At 41.5% G+C, this 14,305-nt stretch overlaps 1 protein-coding gene across 1 annotated transcript in view; it reads left to right on the forward strand.

Annotated features, from left to right (window-relative positions):
• The window catches only part of LOC118971128 (protein furry homolog), a 157,946-nt gene that overhangs the window by 77,908 nt on the left and 65,733 nt on the right, over nt 1-14,305 (forward strand). The window contains 7 exon segments of the mRNA XM_073235390.1: nt 4,425-4,509; nt 4,511-4,690; nt 5,985-6,167; nt 8,426-8,512; nt 10,681-10,940; nt 11,372-11,561; nt 12,225-12,358. Coding sequence (XP_073091491.1) covers nt 4,425-4,509; nt 4,511-4,690; nt 5,985-6,167; nt 8,426-8,512; nt 10,681-10,940; nt 11,372-11,561; nt 12,225-12,358 — 1,119 coding nt within the window.

Here is a 14,305-nt window from a genome sequence, read left to right on the forward strand (position 1 = left end):
TCACCTCGATGGCCTAATCCGGTGGCGCCTGAGTCTGCAGACCACGGGGCAGGCATGTCAGAGGGAATTCCACTAGATGTGGCTGGAATGTCACTCTATTTATAGCGCATCGTGTTTATTATTATGTACATTTTTCAAAGCTCAAAGCAGTGGATACTGTTTTTATGAGGGAAAAGAGCAAATAAATATTCTTGAGAGTTCAAGTCATAGGGCAAAGTCAAGAAAATATGACTGGACTTATATGGGAACCTGTGAAGAGGTTTGGAGAAGGTACAAAAACTGCAAAGGAAACTGAATCCTTTGGAAATCCTGAATTTTGCATCCCTGAATTGCCGTTTTCCTAGCCCTGTGCCTCCCAACTCCATTCCCCAGAGAAGGCATTTCAAGGATCTGTCCCCTCTGACTGCGCCAGACCCCTTCCCCAGCACCTCGGGTAACGGCTACATCACTGCAGCTCAGACTGACACCAGTGCGCTCAGCACGACGGTGGTGGATGGGGGGAAACTGGCTCACCCCTTTCTCCAGTGACTGTGATTCTGGTTTTAGGTGTATTGCTCAGCCCACTCATAATGGCTGAGTGTGAGGAATCTTTCCACCAACGCCCCATGGAAGCTTCTCAGGCCTTCCTGACATGATGGTAAGATCCCTGTGGGGCACTTCCTTCCTGCCCTCAGCAGAGCCTGCCTTCCCAGCTGCCTGGGTCCCCCAGGGATTCTCCACGGAGGAATGGTGCTGGCTTCTCTCCTTGGCAGCCACCACGGTTTTTCTCTCCCTGCCATCCAGGTGTTTCCTGTCCTACCCCTCAAACACAGGAAGGACCTTTTCCCCAATGGTCTACCGACTCCTGTCCTCTGCTGCTTCCTTCAGCACTATAAATGCACTGAAGGTTCAATATGCACCCTCCCCTTTCAACAGTTTGTCATAGGGTTGTGAGCATTGAATAATGCATATTAAATCACTTTGCATAGTGCCTAGAACACAGTAAGCTTTCGGCAAATGTTAGTTGTTATTTTTAGGCATCTTTACATTTGAATGCCATAGTGCCTTGGTGTACAATGCATTTTCATACACACTATGTGACGAAAGCTGGGCGCATATTCATTCCTATTTTCAGACAAGGAGATTGAACTTCAAAAGAGTAAAGTCAGTTGCCCGAATTTATCAAACTTTCCTGAATCCAAGTGGAAGTGACAGATGCCATTGGTTCTATGCAAAATGACAGATGAACACATTTCACCTAGTGTTTCCTTAAAATTTGTGGACGTTTACCGTGTAATGCAGACACAGCACCACAGTCTCCCCACGTGCTTCCCATCCCACCGGCCACCAGCTCTAGATCCCCTGCAGACCGGGGCTTCCAGGCCCATTTGCACCAGCCGGTCCAGCCCGGGCAAGAGTCGCAGTGGTCAGGCCGGCCAATCCGTGCTCCGCCTGTCACCTGCCTCGGACGGACAGCTGCACTGATGCTGGCAATACTGGTTTCTTTTGGCATGTTTTATTGTGTTTTGGTTTGTGTGTAACCACATACATCTGACCCATTTTAGGCTCCTGGAAACCAGATGAGCTTCTTAGAAATTTCACCTTGTTCCTGCAGCTAGTCAGACTGCATTCTCTTAAAGTCTCTATTCCTTTCAATTAACTGCCACCAAGTACTCCCATAGAGAAGTTTTTTATTTAATTGTGGTTAGGTATTTCACAGGCAAGAACCTGTCCTTCCTTTCTTAGTCAGGCGTCTTTGTCTGATGGCCCGGCAGGGGCCTGGGGACCCCTGACCTCCACTCTGTGCTCTCTAGGTGAGGACCTGCATGTATGTTGGCCAGTACCACCCTGCTTTCCTGTACATATGCAGGTGTCTGGGTATCTTTCTCATTTAACTCCATCTTCTCTTCCTTTTTAGTAGCTACATTTTTTCCTGTTTCCTATTTTATAATACCAAGTCTCATGTGTTTCATAAGATAATCTGTGAATATCTGGTTAAAATCTAACAGCAAAAATGAGAAAGATCTGGGTGGAAGAAATGGCAGCTGTATCTGAGAGGCAGGTAGCTCCCCAGTCACATTCTTCCAGCAGCAAACACAGGGAGGGTCCCCTGCCTTTCCCCTGGCCAGTCCCCTCCCCGGCCACTGCACAGACCTGCCTGGGCACCCTGTGCCTGCTCTCTCATTTCCCTGATGGTCTGGACTTCTTTCTTCCACAGACATTCCACCCTTACTGTCAGCTGGGCTTTCTAGTCCTGAAGCCCCTTCCCCTCTCTTTGTGCCGTGGTCCCAGGAATATTTTTGAACGTTTTCACTGGCTAAACGTGATCACCACCATTTCCAGAGGAGGGGCCACCCGAAACGGCAAGCGCTGTGCCACCTGTGGACTGTCGGGGTCCTTAACATGACCCTGTATTGTGGCTTTAAAGTTAAAACAGTTTCTGGAACTCATATTGTGAAGGAGAGCTATGTTCAGTGAAGCGTAGAATTAATCTGACTTGGACATCTACAAATATTGGCCCTTAAAAGTTTCATCTAAATGCATGAAACTCTTATTTTGACGTGGCTTTTATTTTGACTCTAAAAATAGGTGCTTGCCTCGTTTTATGACTGTATTAACCTCCTAGGGCCACCAGAATAAACTACCACAAACTGGGTGACTTCATAGAATTGTATTATCACACAGTTCTGGCGGCTAGAAGTCCAAGATCAAAGTGTGAGCAAGGTTACTTCCTTCCGAGGGCCATGAGCCTATCCCATGCCACTGTCCCAGCTTCTGGTGGTTTCTGGCAGTCTTTGATCTTATTTGGCTTGCAGAAACATGACCCTAATCTCTATCTCCATCTCCATGTGGGTTCTCCCTGTGTGCATGTCTGTCTCCAACTTTCTCCTTATAAGGACACCAGTCATATTGGATTTAGGATCCACCCTTCTGGACCATGACCTCATGCTAACTTAGCTGATTGCATCTGCAATGAACCTATTTCCAAATAATGTCACATTCTGAGGCCCTGGGCTTTGGATTTCAGTGTATGAATTTGGGGTGAACACAATTCAGCCTGTAACAATGACCAGCATTGTTATCCTCAGGTAATGTTTATTGAGTGCCTGTCATTCCTGTCCTAAGAAGGTGGGTTGTCGTCTGCAGAAGCTCCCTCTCTGTGACATCCAGGACCATACACTGGTACCAATGTAGTAAATAGGAATAATACACTCAAGATGGGAAAATGACTCCAAGAGCTTGTTGTAAACTAGCATTCTCAATAAACTGCTCAGAATGCTGGAACGTTTCTTCCCGAATAGGCAATCTTCAGGCCCTTGAAGTTTATGAGATGCAGGGACAGTTATTACCTGTGTTTTCCAAGTGAGGTGCTGAGGTTCAGAGATTAAGCAACTAGCACAAGATCACACAGCTAGTAAGTGACAGAGGCAAGACCCAGAGGCAGGCATTCTGCCTCCTGAGCACGCACACCTCACCCCTTCCCTTCTGTGTCATCCCCTGGGTGACCCACAGTCCTCACGGCTACCACTCTGCCTCCAGCACCGTCTCACCACATGCTCTTGAAGCCTCCTGCCCAGGAGTTACAGCCATACTGAGCTCCGAATGCTCAGGGCTCTGTGCAGTGGGTGCAGCCACTGAGTCCTAGGAGGGGCTCAAAAATATTCGTTTATGAAATAAACAAAAGAATATAGAAAGTATTATGTTAAGCAATGCGCCATACCAGTGTCGAGATTTAATATCAGTATGCTTATTCTGGGCTAAGCCACTAATACACTGACACTCTTCAGTTGGCTAACTCTGAATTTCTCAACCTAGGTACTACCAACATTAGGTGCCAGATAATTCTTTGTGGTCGGGATTTGCCCTGTGCATTATAGGGTGGTGCCCAGCAGCCTCTTGGCCTCTGTCTGTGAGATAGATGCCACCAGTGCTCTCCAAATTGTGACAGTCAATAACATGTCCCTCTAGACCTTACTGAGTATCTCCTGGTGGTGGTTATAAAACCGATTGTAGATCACTGACCTAACTAATTGCTCATTTTCATTGAACTTCTGGATGAGTCCCTTGGTTTCTCCAGGACTCAGGTTTCTCATCCTTAAAAGTGGTAAGGTTTGGTACTAATTTATTCTGTAGCCAATAATGTATTAAGAAGTATGCATGTACAGCTAAATCCCATGAAACAGAAGAAAGACACTAGTGGAAAACTGGTGAAATCTGAATAAAATCTGTAGTTTAGTTAATAGCATTGCACTGATGTTAATTTCTTAGTTTGGGTGAATGTATCATGGTTACATAAGACGTTAACATTAGGGAAGCTGAGTGGAGAATCTACAGGAGGGTGGCCCACTTTTCAAACAGCAGCAAAAGCAGAGACCAAATATGTTCCTTGATGCATCTAGAAGAGTTCATGTAGTAAATGATCTTATTGTCTTTTATTCCTTTCACAGGCTCTCCATTCATATGGATGATGAACTGCCACATATTGGACAAAATTCTCTGCAGGGTTTGCTTGTTGACTTCTCGGACTGGAGGGAGGGAAGACGTGCTGTTTGGCTTCACCAACTTCCTACTCCGGGAAGTGAATGACATGCATCACACGCTCCTCGATTCATCCCTTAAGTTACTGCTCCAGCTCCTCACCCAGTGGAAATTGGTCATACAAACTCAAGGAAAAGTCTATGAACAAGTGAACAAAATCAGGAATTCAGAGGTGATTTCCCCACTCTTCCCACCAATTTATTTTCTTTCACATAGTACGTGTGTATGTAAGTTGCAGCCCGGAGAACCTCTGGAGTTCTTACTTCCAGCCATTGAGGAACTATCTCCCCAGGGGTGGCCCTTAATTCTTCCATCAGATAAATTGTGACTAAGAAGCTCAGGGCATGGTATGCCACATCAGGTTAGATTTGTTAATATTTACAAGACCTTTGAGGGAGCAGAAATTGTTTTCTTCAGAGAATTATGATTATAAATCTGAAAGCACATGATTGTAGGCCAGGATGTGAATGTAGATATATAAAAGTCAGCTGTCCACCAGTTTATTTCCCTAGTCAGCAACCTTGGTTGCTTTATCCCATATCCACAGAGAAGAAAATACAGTCTCGTGGTTCCTGTATTCTTTCATGCCCCAAACCTGAATGGTAAAAACCAATGGTAACAGTTTTTGAAGAGCCGGTTGAGGCAGTGTTGTCAGAGGAGAACCAGGGGCTGTGGTGACTTGACATTGGCAGTGAGCAGGTGGAGGAAGGAGTCTGGCTAGAGAATAGTGTAAGGGGGAGTCTGAGGAACACAGAGGCTGAAGGGCAGGATGGCAGCACTTAGGCACAGCGCAGGTCCGTGATGGGCTGATCTCACAGATGAGGTTCAGGTCAGGCCTCCTTCCCTGTGTTCTGTGCATGTGGAAAGGTGAAAGCCAGGGAACCAGGGATTCCAGAAGCTTCTGAAAGGACAAGGGGAGTGAAGGTGGAATCCACCCTGTCATCTGGCTTCCTTTCATTTTAGGCTCAGTGGTTGTGGTTTGGGAAATTTCAGAACGCAGCTCATGCAAAACCGACCTTAGATACACAAAATCTAGATGAGAATCGAACACAAAAGCAAGTAAGCCAATGTGATCAGAAAGTAAATGTTTGAAAATTCAATTTAGTAGTATCCAAAAGTCAACAGAGAATTCAAGTAGAAAACAATTAGGCCACTCTGAATATATAGCATACTCCCAAGTCTCTCAAATGGTATGGATGATTAATATTAATAGCCTTTGAAAAGCTATTGCTTATCAGAGGTAACAGATGTTGGATGGAAGTCCGAAGTAACGACAGATCTGAAAACAGAAAGGGAATCTATGATATTGCATGAATAATAGTGAATTCATAGACACCTCTCCATCTAAGCCATTGTGATTTATTTGAATGTTACAAGGTCAAACATGTCAAAAGATGTGTGCATAGGAGTAGTTTCTTCTTCCATTGTTATTTTTCTGAATATAGAATGTTCTTATTGCATGACAGCTAATTCCAAATGGCTCCAGCCACAGAATTCCTTCTGAGCGGGGTCCCCACTGCAGTGCACTCCATGCTGTGGAAGGCTTTGCACTGGTGCTGCTGTGCAGTTTCCAGGTGGCTACACGCAAACTGTGTGTTTTAATTCTGAAGGAAATTCGAGCTTTATTTGTTGCCCTGGGTCAACCTGAGGTATGGATTGCCCTCTGAATTTTCCCACTTATTTCTTTCAACAGTTTTGAAGTTTGGATTTAAAACTATAAATAATTCATTACTATTTTATGTGGTTTCACATCACACGTGATGTCAACAAATAATTTTTTATTCAGGATGAGTTTTTAATGATGAAATAGCACTCTTGACCCACAAGGTATGTTATATATTCCAAGAACAATAGAAAAGACCATTTCTGATTCTCTAAGAGATGGTGCTTTGTTAAGAAGTGAAAGATTTTAAGACTAGGTTACAAATGATTTTCCTTCATAATGTTTGGCATACACTGAATTAAGGAGACATCACTGCATTTATATTAGGGAATGAATTTGAGAAAATAATGCATCTCATTTCAAATGACAAAGTACCAAAGAGTCTGGCTAACTGAAAGTTGTTTAATTTTGATAATGGTGGAAAAATGTTCCCTTGAAACAGATGTGAGCCACATGGAGAATTATTAAGCCAACTGACTCCAGCTAACCTCCCACACTTGGTCACGTGCTGCACACCCTTGTTCAAATGTTAAGACTCATTGCCTTCTGGCACAGGGCAATGTGTGTGAACCGATGAAAGACCAGCTTTTTATGTCACATACTTCTTTAGAAAAATACAGCATTGATTTCTTGTTTTAAATCATTTCTTGTTTTAAATGATTCTCAAAATGGTCATTGTCTTTGCAAAGTACTGTCAAAGTTATCCCAGTCCTCTCTGTTCACATTTCTTCAGATAGCTCTCTGATGTATTTTAGGACATCCCTAGAAACTGGTAAATGGATCACAAAGGCATGCTCTATTTTGGTAAACCTCTGTTAAGTCTCTGTGACTTACCATGGATTGTACCGGGCACTGTACTGTGCTCTATGCACATTATCTCATTGAACCCTCACAATAACCTAAGAATTAGTGCTGTTATTACCCTCATTGTACAGATACTGAAATGGAGGATTTAGGGGGTTAAATACCTCAGCCCAAATCAACAGCTAGGATATGACGGAGCCAGAACTGAAAGCCAGATGTACCTGCTCCTAAAGCTCCACAAGTTCCTCATACTGTTCCAGCAGGCCATGCTAAGGACATTTTCCATATCGCTTTCTTTTGCAGCCACAATTTTTTTAGGTGGGTAGGGGTATATTTTATATTAAGGCATAGTTGATATACAACAGTATATTAGTTTCAGGTGTACAATATAATGACTAGATATTTGTTTACTGCAAAATGATCGCCTCAATAAGTTAACATTTGTCACCATGCATAGTTAGATATTTTTTTTCTTGTAATGAGAACTTTTAAGATCTTATGCTCTCTTAGCAACTTTCAAATAGGCAGCACAGTATTATTAATTATAGTCACCATGCTGTTCATTACATCCCTAGGACTTATTTATTTTATAACTGGAGGGTTATACATTTTCACTTGCTTCACCTATTTCACCTGCTCCCCATTTCTGCAGCCACCGATCTGTTCTCTGTGTCTGTGAGCTACGTGTTTTGTTTCCAGCTACAATGTTTTAAAAACCATTCTCATTCATCCATGAATAAAGACATTCTGAAGCTTCCCTGTAAGGTTTCTAAGTAAATAATTTCATATTTCTGAGCTTCTCTATAATAAAGGATGTCAAAGATACACAGAATCATATATATATATATGTGCTCTATTCATGTAAAAAGAAGAATTTCCAATAAGATTCTCTCTCACACTCTCCCCCATTTGCTTTTACCAAACAGCTGTGTACCACATAGGCACCACATTGGCCATTTAGAGTGAAGTTTCTTTGGGCCTAAAATTCAGTCACAGTCAACTATTGATCAGTCATTTTAGCAGATAGGTGACTTAAGTAAGTAGCAGCATAGTGGTCTGGCAAAGCATGTTCTTGGAGGGTTTCCATTCTCTAAAATTCATGACAACATGAACACTTGAGTGAATCATGTTTGGTCCTGGTGTTTAGATTCTTGTGTATGTGTGTGAGTTTTTGAAATGCAGGTACATGTCTTTTCAGTTTTTGAAACTCAGATGCATGTGAAAGTGGAATCTAATGATCTCCCATTGACCCTTGAAAGACTAAACCCGGAATGAGAGGAGTTTAGCCACTACCTCTCACCGTCTTGGCACTCACGTTCCTGTGAGACAACCCTTATCTGAGTCTTGCAAGCTGTTTGACCTCGCGTGCTAGACAAAGGCAGTGACGCAGGTGGGGAGGATTCATTTTCCCATGGAGAGTAATTGCCTCTCTTCATACAGGACGATGACAAGCCTATGCTTGATGTCATGGATCAGCTAAGTTCTTCCATTCTTGAAAGTTTTATTCATGTAGCTGTTTCGGATTCAGTAAGTACACGTTTGATCCTAGCACTCATAGTTCTTAAGTGTAAGCTGTGGACCTATCTGAAAAGGGAGAGACAAAGACAAATGATGTGGAGGAATTCTGGGGTTTTATGTCAGATTAATAAACTGACACGAAAGTACTTATGAAAACAAGACTAGCTTTTCAAAAATAGCTTAGATATTCAGATAAATTTCAAACAAAATTTGAGCCTTAGAATATACATATTTTGCCTACTGCAATTTCAAGAATTGCTCGGGATTTTTTAAGAATATTATTTTGCCTTATTATACTTGACACTGTATGTTACTTGTATTTACGTGGTGCTTTACAGTTTATAAGGTGCTTTCACATTTATTATCTTTTTTGATCCTCATAGGTAGCCAAGCAAAAACATTAAGGGGCAAAGCCGTGGCCACGGAGAAGTGTTAGGGTCCAGACTTGATCCTATTTGGCTTCTGAATATAGAAGAACTTTACCTGCTGCACAATTACATCTTCTTTTTAAAAAGCACATTGGCAACTTTGAATTTTCTGAACAAGGGGAAATTGAAACTGATTTTAATTATCTGATTTTTTAAAAATCACTAAGGACAATAATGGGACCTGGATTAATTTCAGCTAAATAGCTGCAGAGAGGCAGGGCAGATTGGAGCTGCTCACAGAACCCTGCTGCTGATGGCCATTGTATATCCTTGTCCAATAACCATAAATGGCTGCAAACATATTAGTCAAATAACTATAAATAAATACAAAATCTATAGCATTTGTGAGCCTTTCGTGGCCTTTCTAACTAAGGTTGAACAGAGATCCCTATTTTAAGTAGCCTTGTTCTTATGGTTGTAATAATAATGATAATTACTATAACTATTAGCCAGGCCATGAAGACCTTAACAATGGTCCTAAATAGTCCTAGTTCTTCTTTCAGAAATTCAAATGGTTTCAACATGAGAAGAAAGAGCCGAGTGTAATTGTTTTATGTATGTATCTTATTTCCCTATACATTCGATTTTGTTCATGTGATTTTGTTCTGTGTTTATCAGAATGAAAACCTTGAGCCATAGTAACTAAGTCAGCCATACTGCACTTAGGAAAATGCACAGAAAGGGGAGGAAATGCATGGGGAAAGCAGTGCCCGCTCTGTGCCAGGTGTTTTTACATACCTTATCTCATGTAATTCACGTAGAGATTAGGTGAGGTCAGCATTATAATTCCCAAGTCATAAATTCAGCAGACAGAGACAGTCATTTTCCCAGGTCACAGTGTGCACTCATCTCACTGGCTCTGAAGCTCAAGCTGTGTCCTTATAGCCCACTAGCCGCAGAGGTCACTTGCTTAGCCCTCTTGCCCACAGGAACCAATAGACCCAACACATCACCTTAAATGCCTAACAAACATAAAAGCAATTTTCTCTCCTGGCATCACAGCTAGATCATTTGAAACTTTGTCTTCCCTCAACTTTGATATTCTGGACTAAAAAGAGAATGAAATATAAGAACATATGTGTTACCTAACTATATTTATCTTTCAAAGGTTTTAGAATGTTTATTTGGTTTGATATCATAGGACTAGACTAAGTAATCTCAGAAATCATCAATAAAATGCTCTTCATAAAAGGGATTGCACTTAGCTATCTCTCTAAGTCAGAGGGAAGGTATTTTCAGTCTAAGTAAAGGAGACAAGATCATGGCTTAAAAAAATTTTTTTTAAGACAAACCAAAAAAAAATAATAATTGCAGGGATAAAAACACATTTACGAATCTCAGACAGCAGTAACTTTTCAGAATTTTAAAATGGCAAGTCTATGGTCAAGTTCTAATTAACATGAGTTTAACATTACCTATAATGTCATGTATTTGTTCAACAAATTGAACAGGCAGCTTCTGTGTACTAACGCACAGTGTAACGTGACATTCAATCTGTACGAAATACCACGCTTGCCCTTCAGCTCAGCACTGGCGCTGCTGGTAGTCCAGCAGAAGAAGCGGCGATTATACTAGAAACCCAGGTCCTATGTGACCGATGTCGGAGGGGTGCTCCAGATTCAAAGCTTGGCCCATGGCAGAGATGGTCAGGAAAAGCACTGCAGAAGAAGGGACACGTAGGCTGAGCCAGAACGAGGGCAGGCAGCTTACAGCTCAGTGCTGATCCAGTGCCTGCTTCTTGCACCACAGACAACGCTAACGCTGACCCACAGCGTGGATCTGCAGTGGTTGGTGGAGTGGAACGCAGTCCTGGTCAACAGCCATTACGATGTAAAGAGCCCCTCCCACGTCTGGATATTCGCTCAGTCCATCAAGGACCCCTGGGTCCTCTGCCTCTTCAGCTTCCTGCGGCAGGAGCACCTGCCCAAGCACTGCCCCACGGCCCTCCGCTACGCCTGGCCCTACGCCTTCACTCGCATCCAGTCGGTGATGCCCCTGGTGGACCCCAAGTAAGGACTCGGGCTTCCCTCTTGCTGAGCTGCTCGCACCGTTTGCCCTCTTACATTAGCATTTCAGATTAGAGAGTGGAACATGGTAGCCCTCCCTCGTTTCTGAACTTCCTAATACAGAATTCTTAGCATTCCCTGAAAACGGGTCAAAGGTTCTCTTCTAGAGCTAGTTGGTTTTGATATTTTTCCCTAATAATGAATACAACTGAGTATAGAATCTGAAAACCTTACTGGTGAAAAGGACCTTAAGCTTTTATCCATCTTCCCATCCAGTAGAGACATTCCCTGTCCAGGAAGTTCCTGACAGTGAAGACAAGCCTTGACCAGTGATTGTTCAACTCTATTTGAGCACTTCTAGGGCCTTTATATAATAAGTGATATTTAAAATCCGGAACTCGGTTTCACTCTTGTTTTTGACCTCGTGTTCCTAGTAGCCCAATTAATGCCAAGAAAACCAGCAGTGCCGGCAGTGGAGACAACTATGTTACCTTGTGGAGAAATTACCTTATTCTTTGTTTCAGAGTGGCAAAACCCAGTATTATGAGCCCGGGACACTTAAGAGCTTCCACTTCGGAAATAATGGCGACCACTCCTGATGGTACAGTGAGCTACAATAACAAGGTGACATGACATGCTTCAATAGAATTATTCTGTAAGGTTTTCTTTATAGCTTGTTTGTCTAGAGTCCACAGTGCAGATTGCACTGTGCCTGCCATCTGGAGTATATGGGACCAGATTTTCATCCTACACATTTCTAAATTCCATTGAACATTTGTGTGAATAATTTATTATTCCCCGCTGGCAAGTGAGGAACTGCAGATAAAGGGAAGTTAACCTTGCTTAAGACCACAGAGTGACTTGTATTTATTACTATCCTGACGTTTGGTTCTTCCCCACATACCACATTTCTCTCACTCGTCACTAAGTATTTACCTTTAAAACCATACCTTGGTTAAATTAGCTTGTTAAAGATGGTTTTGTAGATTTAATTATGGTTTTTTCCATATATATATATATATATATATATATATATATATATATATATATATATATATATATATACTATTATAATAGTAATGTTCTTTAGAATTTGTGTCCCATTTGAAAAATGCATTCATTGTGCTGTATTAAAATTTATGGGTTTGTTTTCTTTTTCCTGAAGTGATGGCAGTGCGTTGGGATGTGGTTTAATATTTTGAAACTGTCATAAGGGATCATGATGTGATTAAAGGAAGCATAAGCTATCATATTACCTCTTTTTCACTTTTAATCAACTTGTTTCAGGCCATAGGCACCCCATCCGTGCGAGTTCTGTTAAAGCAGTTGGTGCCTTTGATGAGACTAGAGAGACTAGAGAGCATTGAGATCACAGAGTCCTTAGTTTTAGGATTTGGAAGAACAGATTCCCTTGTTTTCAGGTACAGTAGTCTTCATGAGTTCTCAATTCATACATGCTGCTGCTATCATAGTTTCTGTTTTTAACTCGAGTTTGAGTTTGTGTTTTGGTGTGTTCCCCCAGTGTTTACAGGCTTTGCACGATTTCCTTTATGTCCGCGTTGGTTGTCATGTATGTAACAAACGTTCCTTGCAACTGCCTCGCATCTCTCTTTTAGTCCCTGCAGCTTTGATTTTACCTCTCAGGTTTTCTCTTTATTGCGAGCTCTGTTTTAGATAACTATACGCAAAGATAATTCAGTCTCAGTCCCCGGTTAGCCAGACTGTTCAGAGGCCTTAACACCAAAATGAGTGTTGATTCTTCAGCCATTTATGCAACAGGCTCTCCATGGTTAAGTCCTGACAGGAGGCTTTCAGGGGTGTTCTGATAACACTCACTGATCTTTCTATCAGGTGCTTTACTGCCTTAATAGAAACATCATAACTCACTTTCTGAACTCACTTCACACGTTTAATCAAATAACCGTTCAATCTGGGGCAGCATCCAAGCCTTTTGAAAGAGTCGTCATAAAATGCTAGATGGGCTGCCTCTGATGACTTGAGCTGAAGCACTGAAAGTCTATAAGAACAAATAAAATCTTAAAGTTTTTTGTGTAGATAGAAAATGGAAAGTTCCAAGCATCTGTGAGAAACCCTATTTGAAAAATAAAGATTAATGAGGTGTTTTAGAGGCAACTAGAAAAGATCTGTTACATATTCATGTGTAGAGTCAGACTTTATCCTCTAAAAATGTTGTGTTCTGACTACTTGAGTGCCAGTTAACCAGTGCCTTATTAGTTACTTAGTTGAGACAAAGCATAGGAATCTTGAAAGAAGATAACAGAAATAATTCCTAGAGTTACCTAGTATTTATTCCCAACGAGCCTAGGGCTCTTTTGCATACATACCTTACGCGTTCAGTACTCCGAGGGGTGGGTAGCATTCTGCATTTACTTGTCATGTAGGTCTGGAAAACTTAATGTCTCTAGGCTCAACTCCCTCACCTGTAAAACTGTTACCGTAAATAAAATAAAGTGTATCTCTCCAATAAAAAAAGGAAATTTGGCATCATTGTAAAATCTATCTCAGAGATTTATTGTGAGGATTAAATGCAAACATACACATAGTAAATTTTCAGCACATGATTGTTTATTAGATGGAGGAGACCATTAATACTAGTTCTGTTTCCTTGGTGAAATGTTCTAGCATCTGTACTGAAGGAATCTGGCCTGGAACACAGGCTTTCGGTGTCTCAGCGCTGGATGCCATAGAGTGTGCCTTCTGGTCCTTGCCCCTGTAGGGTGACATCTAATAGCACAAAACACCTTACCAGAAAATACAAGGTTTCAGACATGAAGCAGACTGTATGCAAAATACCTAGCAACAGACTACATCTCATAACTTTGTCTGTTTTGACATAGCAGTTCAGAAGTTATTTCCTAAGGAAGACACCTAATTAGATTAGCAGATACACAGCTGAGAACTGGAGATAATGGAGACAAGTGAAGTATAGACATGTAGTATGATATAAATAAGATCGAACTTAACTTTTACTACACAAGAGAAAAGGTTTTAACCAGAACCTCATCATTAAAAAATTTACCCTAATTTTTTAAAATCGACTATTAGTGAGTCCTCTGAGCACAGACCCCAGAATTAGTACCATAGTAATTGCATCTGTCTCTCTGGTTCTAATTAGACTAAAATTTTCTTCTGTACACGAATTTGAGTTAATTTTTCTTCAGCGTCACTGCCTACAGTAAAGCGCTGTGAAGTTAGTAAGCACTTGTAGAATATTGTTTCATTGTTCAGATAGGATTTTTTGCCACATTGGACTCCAGAACAGTAAATCAAAATTGTGTCAACAAATATGTAAGGAGATAAGGTGATATACAGGGGGCTGGGATTAAGACCAATAATAAAAATATAGG

This window comes from Manis javanica, chromosome 1 (assembly GCF_040802235.1).
Source record: "Manis javanica isolate MJ-LG chromosome 1, MJ_LKY, whole genome shotgun sequence".
NCBI classification, from domain to species: domain Eukaryota; kingdom Metazoa; phylum Chordata; class Mammalia; order Pholidota; family Manidae; genus Manis; species Manis javanica.